Below are 18,266 nucleotides of genomic sequence, written 5' to 3'. Positions count from 1 at the left end.
TCCCTATTGGTGAATCACAGCGCAGACCCTTAGGATTGTGGAGCATAGTCCTGCCATCCTCTACAGATAAAACTACTCTCCTTTTGAGAAAAAGCTTTTGGCTTGTTACTGGGCCTTAGTAGAGAATGAATGCTTAAAAATGGGCCATCAAGTCACCATGTGGCCTCAGCTGCCCATCATGAACTGGGTGTTGTCTGACCCACAGAGCCATAAAGTTGGACGTGCACAGCAGCACTCCATCATTAAATGGAAGTAGAATATATGAGACAGGGCCTGAGCAGGACCTGAAAAGCACTAGTAAGTTGCATGAGGAAGTGGCCCAAATGTCCATGGTCTCCACTCCTGTCATACTATCTTCTGTCTCCCAGCTGCAGTATGGCTTCATGGAGAGTTCCTTAGGATCAGCTGACTGAGAAGAGAAAACTCGTGCCTGGTTTACAGATGGTTCTGCACAATATGCAGGCACCACTTGAGAGTGGACAGTGGCACCACCACAGCCCATTTCTGGGAACTCCCTGAAAGATGGTGGTGAAGGGAAATCCTCCCAATGGGCAGAACTTCGAGCAGTGCACCTGGTTGTTCACTTTGGCCAGATGTGTGATTGTATAGTGATTCATGGGATGCGGCAATGGTATGGCAGAATGGCCAGGGACTTGGAAGGAACATGATTGGAAAATTGGAGATAAGGAGGTAGAGGGAAGAGGTATGTGGATAGACCTCTCTGAATGGGCCAAAGAAGGGAAGATATTTGTGTCTCACGTGAATGCTCACCAAAGGGTGACCTAGGCAGAGGAGGATTTTAACAATCCAGTGGATAAGATGACGTATTCTGTGGAAACAAGTCATCCTCTTTCCCTAGCCATTCCCGTCATTGCCCAGTGGGTTCATGAACAAAGTGGCCATGGTGGCAGGGATACAGGTTATGCATGGGCTCAGCAACATGGACTTCCACTCACCAAGACTGACTTGGCTACAGCCACTGCTAAGTGTCCAATCTCCCAGCAGCAGAGACCAACACTGAGTTCTCGATATGGCACCATTCCTCGAGGTGATCAGCCGGCAACCTGGTGACAGGCTGTTTACATTGGACTGTTTCCATTATTGGAACAGACACTCTGGATACAGATTTGCCTTCCCTGCACACAATTTTTTGCTAAAAATACTATCTGTGGACTTACAGAATGCCTTACCCACCATCATGGTATCCTGCACAGCAGCGCCTCAGATCAAGGGCTCACTTTACAGCAAATGAATTCTGGTAATGGGCCTGTGCTCACAGTCTTACCATATTTCCCATCATCCTGAAGCAGCTGGCTTGATAGAACGATGGAATGGCCTTCTAAAGACACAATTACAGTGCCAGCTGGTGGCAATACCTTGCAGGGTTGGGGCAGTGTTTTCCAGGAGGCTGTATATCCTCTAAATCAGCATCCAATATATGGGTCTGTTTCTCCCACAGCCAGGATTCATGGGTCAGGAATCAAGGGGTGGAAATCGGAGTGGCAGCACTCACTATTACCCCAAATGACCCACTTGCAAAATTTTTGCTCCCTGTCCCAGCAATCCTATGCTCTGTGGTTCTAGAGGCCTTAGTTTCCAAAGGGAGGAATGCCCCACCAGGAGACACAACACTGATTCCATTGAACTGGAAGTTAAGAATGCCACCTGGCCACCTTGAGTTCCTCATGCCTCTGGATCAACAGGGAAAGAAGGGAGTTCCTATATTGGCTGGTATGACTGATGCTGATTAACAAAAAGAAATCAGACTGATACTACATAACAGAGGTTAAAAAGAGTATGTCTGGAACACAGGAGATCCCTTAGGACATCTCTTAGTACTACCATGCCCTGTGATTAAAGTCAATGGAAAACTACAGCAACCCAATTCTGATATGACTACTAATGGCTCAGACCCTTCAGGAATGAAGTTTTGGGTCACCCCACTTGGCAAAGAACCACAACCAGCTGAGGTGCTTGCTGAGGGTAAAGGGAATATGGAATGGGTGGTGGAAGACGGTAGTTCTAAATACCAGCTATGACCATGTGATCAGCTGCAGAAACAAGGACTATAATTGTTATGAGGATTTTTTCTTCGTATGTGTGCATCAAATATTTTTGTTTTCTTCACTTATAAAATATAAGATGTAAACAGGGCTAGTACGTTTTTAGTTGTACGTGAGTTTATTGTATCATGTTAAGTGCAAGTATGACTTTATAATTGTCTTTATTTAGAGGTTATGTATGGTTTCAGGAGATGTGTACAGGTACCAAGTTGATAAGAGGTGGACTGTGATGGTTAAGGTTGTGCGTCAACTTGGCTGGGCCATGATTCTCAGCAGTTTGGTAGTTATGTAATGTCATCACCTCCATGATGAGATCTGCTATGAGCAGCCAATCAATTGAAAGGGAGTTTCCCTAGGGGTATGGCCTGCATCCAATATATATGGACTTCCTGGCAAAGCTCACAGGCTTTTGCTTGCTATGGATCCTGCATCTGGCTCATTATCATCTGACCTCCGGTTCTTGGGACCTGAGCCAGCAGCCTGCTGTCTTACCTGCCAACCTTGAGTTCATCAGCCCCTGCAGCTACATGAGTCAGGAGAAGCTTCTAGCACGATGCCTGACCCACAACTTAAAACTTTCTAGACTCTACAACCATGTAAGCCATTTCCCTGATATAAATCTCTTTCTCTCTCTCTATATATGTATACATACATACATACACACACACATATATATACACACATACATATATATATGCATATACATATATGCTTCACTGGTTTTGCTTCTCTAGAGAACCCAGCCTAAGACATAATCCAACTTACTTTGCCCTTTGTAAAAAGAGGACTGTGTCCTCTCCCCCACCAGACAATTATTCACCTGATAACTGTTACTTCCTCTTTGTGGGCTTCAGTTTCCTCACTGAAGGGTTGAACAGAATTATTTCTAAGGTTCTTTCAGTACTAATGTTTCATGGTTTCTTTTTTCCCTGAAGTTTCTATTTCTGTGAAGCCTTTCCCCAATCTCATTATGGCTCTAAAGATGCTTGGTGAAGCATGTGATGTTGTCAAACACTAACAGATGGTATGTTGCTTACAGGAATGAGTAGGGGGAGACGCTGTCTTCTCTCGTCTCTGCAAATCCCAAGAGCCAGATGACACTCAGGTAGGATTAGCCTTTGCTAGACCACATGCACCTGAGCTTGCTCTGGAGGTGTCAACTACTATGATCAGGTAAACTCTGAGGTACCCCTTCTTTCCTGAGTTAAAATAAGGCTTTGCATACAAGCCAATAAACACAGCTCTCTTGGATGGAACGAGCACTTACCTGCCCGAAGTGATGAGCCAAAATAATGTCCACAACATTGGTTGTCAGGCACGAGAGCTGAAAAGATAAAAAGTCTGGATCAAGGGTGTAAGCATATGTAAAAATTTATCAAGCTGTCCCCTTAGGATTACTTTATTGTAGATATGTTATCCTTCAAAAAAACAAAGAAAGAAATCTCTGTGTCATAACTTTCATGAAATGGTAGATTCAGAGTGACATAAGAACAAGAAATAAGTAGGAAAAAAAACTAAATCTCCTTTCTAGAACAATAATATAGACTGCTTTGAAGCAGACAACTGGAGGAATGCTGGCCATTCCTTCTTTGAAAACTTGAGACCTAGGACTCACAACTATTTGCTACCTCATTCCTGCTTATATTTCTGTGTTTACATTGGATTTGTGGCTGATTGGGATAGACTTACAACCACTCCCAAATCATCTAAGAGACAAAAAAATATTTTTTTATTCCTACAGTTTTTACTATCTTAATTTCAGGGAGTGGGAGGAAATAGCTATGTTTACAGAATGTTCTTGCATTATGAACATTTTTCCCATTTGAAAACGATGCCTCTCACAGACTAATAAATGCAGCAATCTGTACATGTACAAACTGTTACTCTATTTTCAGAAAAATTTCCAACTAAAATTATGTTGCTGATTCCTCTTAAGTCTTCTTCCATAGTTTTATGCTCAATTCCTTTTGTTGACTTGCATCAGAGATGAAGTACTGAGTTAGGGGTAGAGATGGAGAAGAGGAGATAAGGGAGGTATGGATATTGGCCGGGCAAGATCACACAGTTCCAGAAAGATTAAGGAAAAAGACCAGAAATCTTCAGATCAGTTATTAATGATCCACGGGTTACAAATTAAAGACAATTAGAATTAATAAGCAATGTCCCTTCATGTTTTAATACTCAAAAGGCCATTCTGATGTTTTAGAAGAATTTTATTAGGTTGTTATAGGTTATTGAGAGTGTTTAGGTAAATTTTTAGATACTCACATATTAGATAGGAATTAGAACAGATTTTAAATAAGTAAGGCTATGAGAAAAAATTTCCACAGCATCTGGCAATACCACTGTTAATATATTTCATCCAAAGCTAGGCTATGCATCATTTCTCCAAAACTTAAATGTGCAAAGGAATAAATGCTTTGGAATCTTATCTGCTTATAGGTAGAATATTTTAACGTTTAAAATTATTATAAAATTAATATATGATTATTGTAGAAAATTAAGAAAATATAGAATATGAAACAGAAAGTAAAAATCACCTGTAATGTGTCCAGCCAAAGATTACTACTAGTAACATTATCTTCCCTCTCCTCTTATGGATATATGTATTTAACAAAATTGGGATCATATTATATAGTTTAATGCCTGTTTTTACTTAACATTATTTGAATTTTCTCATTTCTACCCTTTCGTGACCTGTGGTACATAAAGTGACCACATGCTTTTTCTGCCACGAGGGTTTATTGGGAAGTCACTTTCCCATAGACAGTATGTGCTGCATGCAGGCAGAGACCTGTATAACAGTTTGAAACAGAAAAAAATGGGTGTGTGACCCAAATTACTGTTTCTACAGGGTACTGTATGAGGTAGTGCTGAATCAATGTTTTTGGTATGAAAAATATAGATTTTGGTAAAAAGTTTTTTGGAACACATATGTCCCTCTGGACTTTGAGGGTAGGCTTGGTGGGATGAGGCAAGAAAAAAATCCAGAGTAGCTACCAAAAATTCAAACCCACTCAATGATTCAGTATACATTCCATTAATGAAAACACATGGTATCAACACAAAATTCAAAGCAGAAAATATTGGGTCTTGAAAGGGTTATTAAATAACATGATTGTAAAGGGTTCATAATATTCCATTCTATGGCTGTACTATAGTTTTTTGTACCTGCCCTATATTATTGGCACTTAGGCTGTTTCTTTTTTTTTGCCTTATAGACAATGCTTTAATGAATACTCTGGCTCTGTGACTTACTAGCTGTATGACTTTAAGCAAATGACCTAAGTCTTTGTGAGATAATAATGATACCACTTCACTGTGTTGTCCTAAGAATGAAAAGTTTAAATATATAAAAACCCATTTAAGTACAGTATCTGACATAGTAAGCACTATGTGTTAGACTTTTAAAAAATATTATTCTTATATTTAAAGCTTTATAAGAATCCCTAATTATTTCCTTCTGATAAGTTCCTAGATACAGACTTATTGGATCTCATGGTCTGATTATCGATAAAGATTCTTAATACATGTGACAAATTGGGTGGTGGTATTTTGGAGACTATCTCCAATGGTGTATTAGAATGGACATTTATGGCAACAAAGTATTTAGAAGCAGGCATTTTTAAAAAAAGAGATTATTACCTTAGGCATTGTTTAGCAGGCAATGAAGGCTTATGTTATTTTTCTCTCTGGAGAACTTTATAGCATCACTGGTTAAATCTAAAACCCCATAGTTAATAATATTTCTACTTTACCAAAGAAAATGTCTCAGAACTACTTCCTTTCCAACCTAAAAACAGTGAATTATTTTTAGCATAGGTGAGTTCAGTGCAAAAGGGATATAATATAATGTTTTTTCCTTATTGCATCTTCTTCCTGATTTGGTCCTGGGATGGTTTATATTTTAAAGTCATTAGTATATTCCTTAGTTTCCTATCTCCTTGAACAGATTTTAGAGGTCAAATTTCTTCATTTTTCAGATAGCAAACATCAAGAATCCACATGTCTTTGGGAGCAATAGAACAGATAAGCTGTTTGGCTTCATTGGAAAGAGTGATTCATTCATTCATTCCATTCATTAAGAGAGTCAAAATGCAAACCAGACTAGGAAAAGATATTTGCAATATGTGCATCAGCAAAGGACTCATATGCAGAATATATTAGGATCTCTTAAAGATGGGTGAAAAAAGACCAGCAATCCAATTAAAAAAAAAAAAATGAGCAAAGACTTACATAGGCTTTTCACAAAAGAGACTACTCAAATGGCCAATAAATTTTAGAAAAAGAGGTGTTCAACATCGTTGTCCCTCAGGGAAATGTAAATTAAAACCCATCATTATTTACCTGCCAACGTAGCTTAAAATTTAAACGATGGTACAATTTAAAACTTCTTTTTTTTTTTTTTTTCCAGTAACTAAGGACATTTTGGTGATGGGTATCATATAAAATTAAACTAGAATTACAAATAAAAAAAAATATTTTACAAAAATTAAAAGGAATGACAACTTCAAATGTTGGTGAAGATGTCGAGCAAATGGAACTTTCCTATGTTGCTGATAGCTGTGTAAATTGGTCAAACACTTTGGAAAACTGTTTGGCAGTATCTACTGAAGCTAATATACAACTACCCTATTGCCCAGCAATTTTAATCCTACGTATAGACCCAAGAGAAATGAATGTATATGTCTATTGAAAGACATGTAAAAGAATGTTCATAGCAGCTTTATCCATAACAATCAAATAACTGAAACTTACCTTGTGTAGGTATACAACAGACTATTAAATGGCAATTAAAAAGAACTACTGCTAAATACAACATGGATGAATCTCACAGATATAATGATGAATGAAAGAAACTAGACACAAAAGAATACAAATTCTATGATTCCAATTAAATGAAGTTTAAGAATAATAAGTAATAAAACCAATCTATGGTGATAGAAGTCGGAAAAATGGTTATATCTGCGAAGGAACGAACTACCAGGAAAAGGCACAAAGGAACCCTCTAGAGAGCTGGAAGTATTCTACATATTGATTGGTGATGATTACATAGGTAAACACTCATCAAACTATATATTTAAAACTATTTGCCCTTAACTGTATATACCTCAATGAAAAATAAAAAAGATAAGTAACTCTGAGAAGGGCCAAGAGATGATCTGATGGACACCTTCATTTAGTGCTTACTTTGGAAGCTGCCCAGTCAATCCAGCCTTTAGCACAGGGGTCAACGTTAATGAGCACAAGGCCTTCCACAAGCTCGGGATGATTGAGCTGAAAGACAAACACAACAGTATGAAAATTCCACTTCCAGGATTCTTCTAAAAAACAGTTATGACCATAGTTCGTTCATCAGTTCTTACTATGCTTAATGCCTCAGATGTGTAAGTAAGACTACAGAGAGGTGTTAAGGAGGATATTTGGAAAAATAGCTCTTTAAATCTGACTTAGCATCTGGAAAACTAGTCTCTTAGAAACTGCTATGAATGATCTTGCCTTGCAAGGATTTATGGGGGAGACAAGTTTTTATTTTTTTATTTCTACAGCAGAGAAGGGTACCTGGTGTCTCTGCAGTTGTTTAGCCCATGGTGGATCCTCCCTGCGGGGATGTGCCCTTGGAACTACCTGGCATAAGTGGCTGCTTGGACCTACACTGGAGCCCCGGTGGCACAGTGGTTAAGAGCTACAGCTGCTAACCAAAAGGTCAGCAGTTTGAATCCACCAGCTGCTCCTTGGGAATGCCATAGGGAAGTTCTACCCTGTCCTATAGGGTCGGTGGCAACATGTACTTAGATTGCCTCTTTCACACTTATATACCTTTTTTCCCAACAGAGGCTTCAGAACTTTTTTTCCTGAAACCACCTAAGTAGGTGATACCACCTCCAGAAGACTGTCCTATCACCTAAGAGGTATTTTTTTTTAAGTTCCTTATTGTGGGGTTTACATTAACTTTAACCCAAGAATTTGGTCTTTGTCCTTGGTTCCTGAGAGATAACTTCTAAAATCTTGGAATTTCTCCCATGAATGAAGTGTCTTTGATGAAGCTTCCAGACCACATCTGAGGGTTTATACTAATAAGGTACCTCTTGGGTAGGGGCTGGCCAGGCAGAAAGACTACCACATGGTATCAGCTGACCTGAGGGGGAGTGTATAATTCAATCAATCATGCATTAAAAACAACAACAACAACAAACAAGTTGCTGTCAGTCAATTCTGACATGGGCGACCCCATGTGTTATTTCAGAGTAGAACTGAGGGTCATAGAGTTTTCCGTGATTGCAATCTTTCAGAAGTAGATGGCCAGGCCTCCAGGTCTTTCTTCAAAGGCACCAACCTTTCAGTTAGTAGCCAAGTGTTTAACAGCTTGCTCTGCCCGTGGGCTCCTCCTATATAATGTAGCCCCAGTAAAGACACAGAAGTTCCATAGGCTTCCTGATTGGTGAAAGACATTGATGCATGTAGGAGAGTAGTATGTTCCATTTTAGGACATGGCAGCTCTGCATCGGGAGTCCTCTTAGACCTTGCCCTATGAGTCTCTTCTTTTTTTTATTGTGCTTTAGGTGAAAGTTTATGGAGCAAATTAGTTTCTCATTAAACAATTAATACACATATTGTTTTGTGACATTGGCTGCCAACCCCAAGACATGTCAACATTCTCCCTTTCTTGACCTCAAGTTCCCCATTTCATTCATCCAGCTTTCCTGTCCCTTCCTGCCTTCTCGTCCTTGCTTTTGGGCTGGTGTGCCCATCTAGTCTTGTATACATGGTTGAACTATGCGTGTTACTGTTTGTTTTATAAGCCTGTCTAATCTTTGGCTGAAGGGTGAACTTCAGGAGTGGCTTCAGTACTGAGTTAAAAGGGTTCCAGGTGCCATACTCTTGGGGTTTCTCCAGTCTCTGTCAGGCCAGGAAGTCTGGTCTTTTTTTGTGAGTTAGAATTTTGTTCTACGTTTTTCTCCAGCACTGTCCAGGACCCTCTATTGTGATCCCTGTCAGAGTAGTCAGTGGGGATAGCCAGGCACCATCTAGTTGTTCTGGATTCATTCTGGTGGAGGCTGTGGTAGTTTTGGTCCATTAGTCCTTTGGACTAATCTTTCCCTTGTGTCTTTGGTTTTCTTCATTCTCCCTTGCTCCAGATGGGGTGGGACCAGTAGATGTATCTTGAATGGCTGCCCACAAGCCTTTAAGACCCCAGACTCTACTCACCAAAATAGGATGTAGAATATTTTCTTTATAAACTGTGTTATGCCAATTGAACTAAATGTCCCCCAGGACCATGGTCCCCAGCCCTCAGCCCAGTAATGAGTCTCTTAATTTGTATCCTTTATAATAAAACTGTAATAGAAAGTATAGCACTTTCCTTGAGTTCTGTGAGTTGTTCTAGCGAATTATTATACCTAAGAGAATAGCAGGAGCCAACAGGTCAGAAGTGAGGGGGACTGGGGACCCCTGAGTTTACAGCTCGTATAGGGGGTAGAGGGAACCCTCGAATTTGCAGCCAGCATATTAGAAGTGAGGGGGACCTTGGAGACTCCTGAGTTAGAGCATCCTGAAGGGGTAGTGGGAAACTCCAAATTTATAGCTACAAAGTCAAAAGTGATGGTATTGTGGGGACTCCAAGCCTGCAGCTGGGTTCTGAAGTCTTGGGCAGACTTGGCAGTCTGGAGGGCTGTGCCTTGTGATTTGTGAGATCTGACCTTGCTCCGGTGGTTAGGGTCAGAGGAAGAAGTGCTGCATGTGCAGCTGGTGTCAGAACAGAGGGGAACAGAATTGATAAAATATTGCTTTGAGAATGATACTGATTTGATTGATCCTTATAGTTTGGTGTTGGAGAAATGGTATTTTGTCTTCTATACACTTATTTAAAAATCAAAAGGAACATTTCTATTTAAACTTCAAAACTCTCTATCTTTTCAATTTTTTTTCTGATTATAGTGATTATGCTCACTGAAAATTTGATAAGCAGAGAAACTATAGAAAAGCAGAAAATAAAATCTCATCTTATCACACAGCATCAAACCCTGTTATATTTTAGTATATTTCCTTCCAGTCCTTTCCTATGCCTATGACTAACTTTATGTAAGACCATATGTTAACTTTTTTGTTAACATTATAGCATATGCAAATGGTTGCACAAAATCCCATCGTAAGAATCACCTAAGCCTTACTTTTTATTGATGATATACTGCTCTCACTTGTGGTTTTTCAGGTACTGTTTTAAACAGTGCAGGCTTAATACAAACCTATTATCTGGAGCTACAAAATTTACAGAAAAAGTGACACAAGACCCAGAACAGTACCTGGTCATTTCACATAGCAGTAATAGCTGTGACCCAGGCAAAGCCTCAAGGCTGTCAAGACTAATCCTCCATGTACTTACTGCAAATCTGCTGAGTACGTAAGCTCCAGCTCCAACTCCAATCCCAATGATGCCTTTCAGACTGCGAATGGGACATACCAACATCGAGAAAGTTAACTCCATTCAGGGGCAGCATGGTATAGTGGAAAGAACACAACACTTGGGTTCAAATCCTAACTTTGCTGTTAACTAGATGTGAGAATTTGGGCAAGTTTCTTTAACTTTCTGAGCCTCAGTTTCTTATCTATAAAATAAGGGTACCATCTTTTTTTTAAGTTGATTTTTAATGGTTAAATGAAATATGACAGAAACCTGGGAGTTATACTTGATAGCTCATTCTCCTCCTTACCTCCATATCCAATCTATCAACAGGGCCTGTAGAGTTTACCTCCAAAATATTTCTTAAACTCCATCTACTTCTCTCCATCCCCTCAACAGCATACAGTAACAAGCTATCATTATCTCTTGTCTGAACTATTGTTAATAGTTTAACTAGTCTCCCTGTTTTATTATTCCTCTCCAAACCATTCTTTCTACAACCACAGCAATCCTTTTTAAAAATTTTAAATAGCTTTATTGATACACAATTTACAAACCTAGAGTGATCATTTTAAAAGACTAAATTAGATATCACTCCCCTACTTAAAACCCCTTTGATGCCTTTTCTTTGCATTTAGAATAACATCCCAAGTTCTTACCTGGTCTGCTAGACCTATGTAATCCGGTCCTTGTCTATTTCTCAAATTTCACTCCACACCCTTCTCCTTCTTGCTCATTTGGTCCAGGATCTTTGGACATATTGTTCCTTCTGTCTGGAATCCTCTTTCCCTGGTTCTCTAGCTAGCTCCTTTTTATCTTTCAGATCTTAGCCTAGATGATACCTTCTTAGAGTGGCATTCCCTAACTAGCCTTATCTATGTAGCTCTTACCTTTATTCTCTAACATAATACCCCCAGTGATTTTTTATTTTTATAGCACTTTAGTTATGATTACACCTTCTCCTCACTTATTGACATGGTTAGGTTCCAAAGACCAGGTTGCTATGTGAAATTGGTGTTATGCAAAAATGGAGGATAACCACATCAGATCACAAAATGGAGGATGACTACATCATTACGTAACTTCCAAATTACATCATCACATAACTGCCAAACAACTGAGAATCATGGCCCAGCCAAGATGACATATAACCTTAACCTCAAAGCCAGCATTATTCTTACATTGCACCTCGGCATTTGTTACTGCCAGATATATGTTCTTAATGTGCAAAATAGTTGGATAGTAGATTTTTTACTATTGTTGTAAATGTAAAATGTTAGATAACAAGATAGTAGATAAGTGAGGAGAAGGTAGACTTGTTTGCTTACTTGTTAACTATTTCCCTCATGAAGACATACGCTCCATGAGGGTAGTGACTGCTCTGTTTTGCTCACCATCATATACCCTGGACCAGACACATAGTAGAAACTTAATAAAAGCCATGTGAACCTACCTTAAGCAGGTAAGAATTAGCCTTAAGTGAATGAACCTACCTTAAGTGGGTAAGAACAGAAGGCAGCATTTCGGCCAGCTCATCCATTGTGGGGTACTGGTACCTGAAATCCAGAAGGATATCTCTTGAATTAGAATGCATGTATATTTCCCAGTCACTAGAACAGCTGGAAAACACGGAGTTCTTAGGTAGAAGCATTCCCTTCTACCAAAGGCTCAAAGTTGGTGATTAGTGCCTGGAAATGATTGTGGCATATTGTGTGACTCTTTAAAACTGCCATGCTAAGAAGAAAGCCAAAGAAACCACCTATTTCTGTATCCCAAAGAGCAGTCTCTGGGACAAGAGGAAGCCACTTGAAAGGAAGAGGTAATATAGTTCTCTCTTAGGATATTTCCAAACCTCTAACAATCACTTCAGTTGGGGTACAGGCTCAGTGAACTTCCAGCAGTAAGAGTCAGCTCAGGAAATGGCTCTTGGTCTGCTGCTTATATTAGGCAGCTAAATGCAAAAATGCAAAAGTAAACAAAGTTTTACTGGGCCTAAGCACAGTCACAAATCCTGGGATGATTTTGTTTCACTTAGACATAGGACAACATGGTTTATTATTTGCATTTGAATATAGCTCATGATATGAACCATCTCATCCTGAGATAGTCAAATAAACCCAAGAGCAGACCTAGACTAGGAACCTAAGAAAAGAGGGGAGCATCCACAGATACTGCCTTTTCTTTACATGAATCAGAGATGGGAGGGTCTTAAGTCGACTTCTATATGAAACAAGGCCTGCTCCACATTTGACAGGGAAGTCAGTCTACCTCTGCTTGAACACTTTAAGAGATGAAGTGCTTTTGAACTATTTGTAAACAAAACAGAAAACAAAAACTGGATCCAAATCTTAATGGATGTAAACTGATTACAGGCTAATTAATATGCACTGAGAGACAGAACGGCTTGGACATAGTTAATAACAGATTCTGCAGCCAGACTGCCTGGGTTCAAGTCCCAGCTCTGGAACTTACTGTTTATGTAACCTTGGCCAAGTTACTTAATTTCTCTGGGCCTCAGTTTCCTCACTTTTAAAATGGAAATAATAGTAAACCTATCCCATAGGGTTGTGAGGACTAAATGAGGTAATACATGTAAAGTATTTAAAGCAGTGTCTGGAACATTGTTTAAGTACTATATAGGTGTTAGCTATTATTTGTCTGCAATGGTCTATTTTATAGGAGTCACTCACCAAAGGAAGCTCTGGAAATGAGTAAAGGCAGAGGAGAATAATGAGCATTCCATAGCTTGTGCTCTGACTTCTCCCCCTAAGGTCTTTGCTTCTGCAATCAGTAAGCACCCTGCCCAGGAAGAGTTAGGGAGCCTGTGGCTCTGCCATGCAAAGGAGGCTTAGGATGAGGCTGAGACCTCCAAGTCCAGTCAAACTGCACTATTATTTGAACAGGGCAGCCTCTCAGAATAAATGATTATAAAAATATTCAAATTCTAATCACTAAATGGGGAGGTGAGCGTGGGGAAATGCTCCCAGGAAGCTCAGAGGGATCAGAGTTTGGCCCTAGGTAGTTGGGGGTTTCAGGGAGGGACATAAAAATGACAGACTTTAGGTGAAGAAGGGGACAGATTATAGACAGTGAGAAGTGGGTGCTTTAGACACTTATGCCTTGTGATTACAGGGAGGCAGGTCCCTTCTATGGACAGTCATTTCTGGATATGGGAAAACTTGCAGTTTTCCAAAACAGATGGTACATTACAGTCTTCTAAGAGTAAGGAGAGACTATATGGGTATGACTGGCTAATAAGTATAAACTGTAGGCTGCGATAAAATCAAGTGGGAAGGGAAGAAAGTGCTACTTCTCCCGCTGGACTTCAGTCATTTGGTCTTCTGAGGGCATGTCTCCCAGAAGATCTTGCTTGTGGCCTTACCCTGATGGGAAAGGGGCTGCACCTTCCTGTTGGCCTGGGGCATCCACATGACAGACAGCAAAGTACTGGGTGATTTCTTGCATATCCTCAAAGTTAAAGAACGCATTGAAACAGGATTTGTCTGCAAGAGTAAAAACACCCATAAGTCACAGGCTCTCCATTTCTCCCCAATTCTCCTCTACTTGATCAATGCCATATCATGCTCATGTCTTCCTTCTCTCCTTTTTAATCAGTGCTCCACTGAAGGGAGGTGTCTGAACAAACCATCTGCTTTAAGTTGCCCTAAAGGCTGAAAACCAGATATCTCAATGACTTCAGAACAACAACTAATTCTCAATTCTACACAATGTCTACAAACTGGAAACCACTCCTGTGCTGCACAAAATAATTTTAACACCCATAACACTTTCATCTCTCATTCACCTTACTCACTTATCCAACATAGAGACACTGACTATATCCCAAGAGCCTGGCTAGAATGAATATCTTGGGTCACTTACATCCCCCATTTGGGAGTCTATCTCTTGGCAAAATTGCTGGGGTACTAGGAGGGGCTGCTGCTTCAATTTCTACTCTCTTAGCATAACTGCTTGAATCACTTCTAATGCTGAGGAGGCTACGAAAGCTCCAGCATGGGGACTGTAGCCTCAAGTGCAGGTCACCTCTGAAAACCAGAGAAGCATGGAAGAAAAAGTACATATACAGAGTCTTCGTGCCTGTGGCTAGAGCCAGAATCTTATACTACCATCTAGAAAAGTCAGGTTAAAGTTACTGATGACAGGCTGTAGCAAGAACACTTACACTAACTCATTAAAGAGCTCACAACAAAGTTAAGTTCATGCTCTGGATTTTCTAGCCTGAAACATAAAAAAGCCAGAGTAGTACAGACTTAAAGAAAAAAATGATTTCAGTTCTACTTTCTTAACAAGTTCATCATATAACCTTCAGTCCTTTAGCAAATGTGAGATGAGGTATAATTCCAATATCCCTAAAACACATTCCTGTCCACGCTTTCAGGAAATTACCCTGCTATTAACATACGTAGCAATAAGAAGGGAAGGGTAAGAAAAAGAGAGGGAAGCCTCTACTCTATTAGAATATTGGGTTTTTGTTTTGTTTATTAATATACAACGATTAAGTATTATGATAAAAAGGGAAGGCATAAAATTAAATACATACGGTTGAGGCCAATGTCATGATATGTCAAAATAACGGGTCTGTTTCCTTTCAGTATGCCTCTTATAGTGACATGGACCACACCATGAGCTGTTTCTATGTCATGTTCCTGTAATAAAAGAATGAAAGTTCTCAGTAAAGGCAAAATGGACTTTCCTGGTTGCTAAAGTTTCACAATACCTGCTTCTCCATCATTTCCCACTAGCTTGGGCAGGTCACAACACTGAACTATAAGCCTACCAGAGAGATGTTATATTATACAGAATATTCCTACTTCTAATTCTTCCCAGCTAAATAAATAAAGAAGAAGAAAAATGCACCTTCTCATCCACAAAGCTCACTTAAGAGTACAGGAAGTCGGGGTCTCTTGAGAATCCATCATGGATAAGGAGATCACTAAGTTGGGTAAAGAGCCAGTTAAAACTGGGGGAAGCAACATTAAGGAAGCAGAAGACATGAAGAAAGTTCTGGGTAAAAAGTCAGAGGCTTCAGAGCCTCTGAACACATGTTCAGCAACTTTTAAGTTCAGCAGACACCTACTGGTGTGTCTGCCTAGAATATCTCCCCTTTCCTGGGAGCTGCCCTTCTGTGTCATGTACATGTTACAAGAGTAGTGCTTGGCTGCCATGTTTGTACAACATAACCTTATGGCTACATCTTACTTGTGTGAGATGAGCATCTAGCCCATGCTGGCTCAGTATTCTTCCCTGAGAATTTGTAACTGCGACTAAGAGATTCCATCCTCAGCTTTTCTTGAAAATAAACTTGGGAGCTTTTAGTAGGCATTTCCACTGCTCTAATTCCTGGTTCTAGCTGTGCATGCTCCACAACTCTGAGACATTCCTGGACTGCCTCCTGGTTTAGGCTAGCTTGGGTGGATTTGTTCCTTGCATCCAAAAGGATCCTAACCAAGGCAATGAGTAAAGTTCGGAATAGAACTCAAGAACTGATAAAACTGGAACAGGATGTGACTGGAACTGCTGGGACCAACACTAAGAGTGGTAGGGTGGAAAACAAAGGGACAGTACAAGAGTTAACTGAATTTATTCTAGACCTCTTCAACTTTTCTATTTCTCAAAAATAAAAATTACCATGCCTAGCCTAATGAATTTCTGCTGATGAAGCCTACACCTATCTCAGAAAATTTTATATTAAATAAGACAAGATTAACTCTGACAATAAGAATCCCAACAAAGGCAAAAGGCTTCTTTCTTAATTTCCTATCTGATAATGAACCTCATCAGAGCTTCAGCTTTCCCTAATGTGAGATACAGAAGACAATATTAGGCTAACTGGACATCAGTTTTTCTCAAATCCTAAGTCCCAGGCTGGAGTATCTATCGGCTTCAGATAGATATCTCTATCAAGTCAAACCATGAGTGAGTCAATCAGTTACTCTCTCTGACTGCTACCTCCTATTCAAAACTGGCTTGAAAAAGAGAAGACATGAAAGAGAGAATGTGGCACTGTGAACTGATTAAGTGCAGGGCTTGGCTGGGAGGAAGAGAAAAAAATAATTCCCTGTTATTGTGTGAGCTCTTCTTTTACAGTAGTGTCAGACCTACTGAGTTTGGGATCTTAAGTAATTATGCTACTGAGATGTCCTGATAAGGCCATGTCCCTGTGAGTAAAGTACAGATCTTCCCAAGGGAGGATGAATATCCCAGGAGTTAACCATTGGAGGAAGAGTCAAGCACCCAGACAGACTGGAGAGGAAAATCTGCTTCTCTGTGGGCTACCACTTGGTGGAGTTTATGTTTGTCTTCAATGGCCCCCTAGGTTTATTCATTAAACAACTATTTATTGAACCCTTACTACATGCAGACCCTGGACTGAACTCTGGGGATAAAGCAGTAAAAAAGAGAGATGTGATCTCTGATCTCACAGAGCTTATGTTCTAGATAGGGAGGTAAAGAGGTAAACAATGAACACACAAACAAACCCATGATAATAGCTAGTGATAAGTACTAGGAAGGAAATAAATGGAGAATTCTGATAGAAAATTAAGGGGGAAGACATTAACTTCACTAGCAGCCAAGAAAGTGCAAATTAAATTCAATGAGATGCTATTTCACACACACCAGAATGGTAAAATTTATAAGTCAGATAATGCCAAAGTATTAGTTAGGCTGTAGAGATATAACGACTCATATTGCTGGTAGGCGTGTAAACTGGTATAACTGCTCTGGAGAACAATTTGGTTATTTCTAATGAAGTTAAGAGATACATACCCTATAGCAATTCTACTTTTAGGTATAATTTAAAGAAACTGTCAAACATGGTCACAAAAAAAATAATAAAAATTAAAAAACAAAACCATGCACAGAGATATACATTGCAGTCTTGTTTATGCAAAAAAAAAAAAAAAAAAGGAAACAGCCTAAATATTCATTAGTAGGGAACTAATAAATTATGTTTATCATAAAATATATCACGAAAACTTGGAGAAGGATGTACATTAACTTTAGGAGTTTGTTTCCTTCTGAGAAGGGACGGGATAGTTTCTGAAAGGGAACTCAAGGAGGCGTCAATATCTGTCATGTTTTATTTCTTGAGAAAGAATAAAGAGGGAGAGGGAGAAGACAGCCCCTGCCAGATGGAGTGGTACTATAGGGGAATCCAAGTCGAAGAGAGTATGCAACTTGTCATCCTGACAACATGTTCCTGTAACAAGAGAACATAAAGTCTCAGCAAAGGCAGAATGGACTTCCCTGGCTGCCAAAGTTTCACAATACCTGCACCTCCACTATTTCAACTGTGCTAGAGAGAGTTGAAGGAGCCCTGGTGTTGCAGTAGTTAAGCACCTGGCTACTAACCAAAGGTCAGAAGTTTGAAACCACCAGCTGCTCTGTGGAAGAAAGATGTGGCAGTTTGCTTCCATAAAGTTTCCAGCCTTGGAAACCCAATGGGGCAGTTCTACTGTCTACTAGTAGAAATTGACTCGAAGGCAATGGGTTGGGAATGGAGAGAGAGTTGAGATACCTAGGTGGTGCAAACAGTTTGCACTCAACTGCTAACCTAAAGGTTGGTGGTTTGAACCCACCAAGTGGTACAGTGAAAGAAAAGGCCTGGTGATCTGCTTCAATTAAGATTATTGCCAAGAAAACCCTATGGAGCAGTTCTATGCTGTAACACATGGGGTTGCCATAAGTTAGATTTGACTTGATGGCAACTAACAACGAAGAGAGTTGAGGGAAAAACCAGTCCATGCTTTGACCTTAAGGTTAGCAAGACTTCCCCAAGG

The 18,266-nt window shown here is 39.8% G+C and overlaps 1 protein-coding gene across 7 annotated transcripts in view; it reads right to left on the bottom strand.

Moving 5' to 3' along the window:
* Positions 1-18,266, bottom strand: part of NDRG3 (NDRG family member 3) — a 78,144-nt gene that overhangs the window by 15,698 nt on the left and 44,180 nt on the right. For all 7 annotated transcript variants that reach the window (XM_023724888.1, XM_023724897.1, XM_023724882.1 and 4 more), the window contains 6 exons: positions 15,026-15,131; positions 13,847-13,967; positions 11,958-12,020; positions 10,447-10,507; positions 7,254-7,340; positions 3,331-3,387 (listed from right to left, as the gene is read on the bottom strand). In XM_023724888.1, the coding sequence (XP_023580656.1) occupies positions 3,331-3,387; positions 7,254-7,340; positions 10,447-10,507; positions 11,958-12,020; positions 13,847-13,967; positions 15,026-15,131 (495 nt within the window). The remainder of the gene's footprint in view (positions 1-3,330; positions 3,388-7,253; positions 7,341-10,446; positions 10,508-11,957; positions 12,021-13,846; positions 13,968-15,025; positions 15,132-18,266) is intronic.

The sequence above is a fragment of the Trichechus manatus genome, unplaced genomic scaffold (genome assembly GCF_000243295.1).
Source record: "Trichechus manatus latirostris isolate Lorelei unplaced genomic scaffold, TriManLat1.0 scaffold00008, whole genome shotgun sequence".
Taxonomy (NCBI): Eukaryota; Metazoa; Chordata; class Mammalia; order Sirenia; family Trichechidae; genus Trichechus; species Trichechus manatus.
The sequence above is the reverse complement of the archived record's forward strand: the minus strand, read 5'-3'. Positions and strand labels throughout refer to the sequence as shown.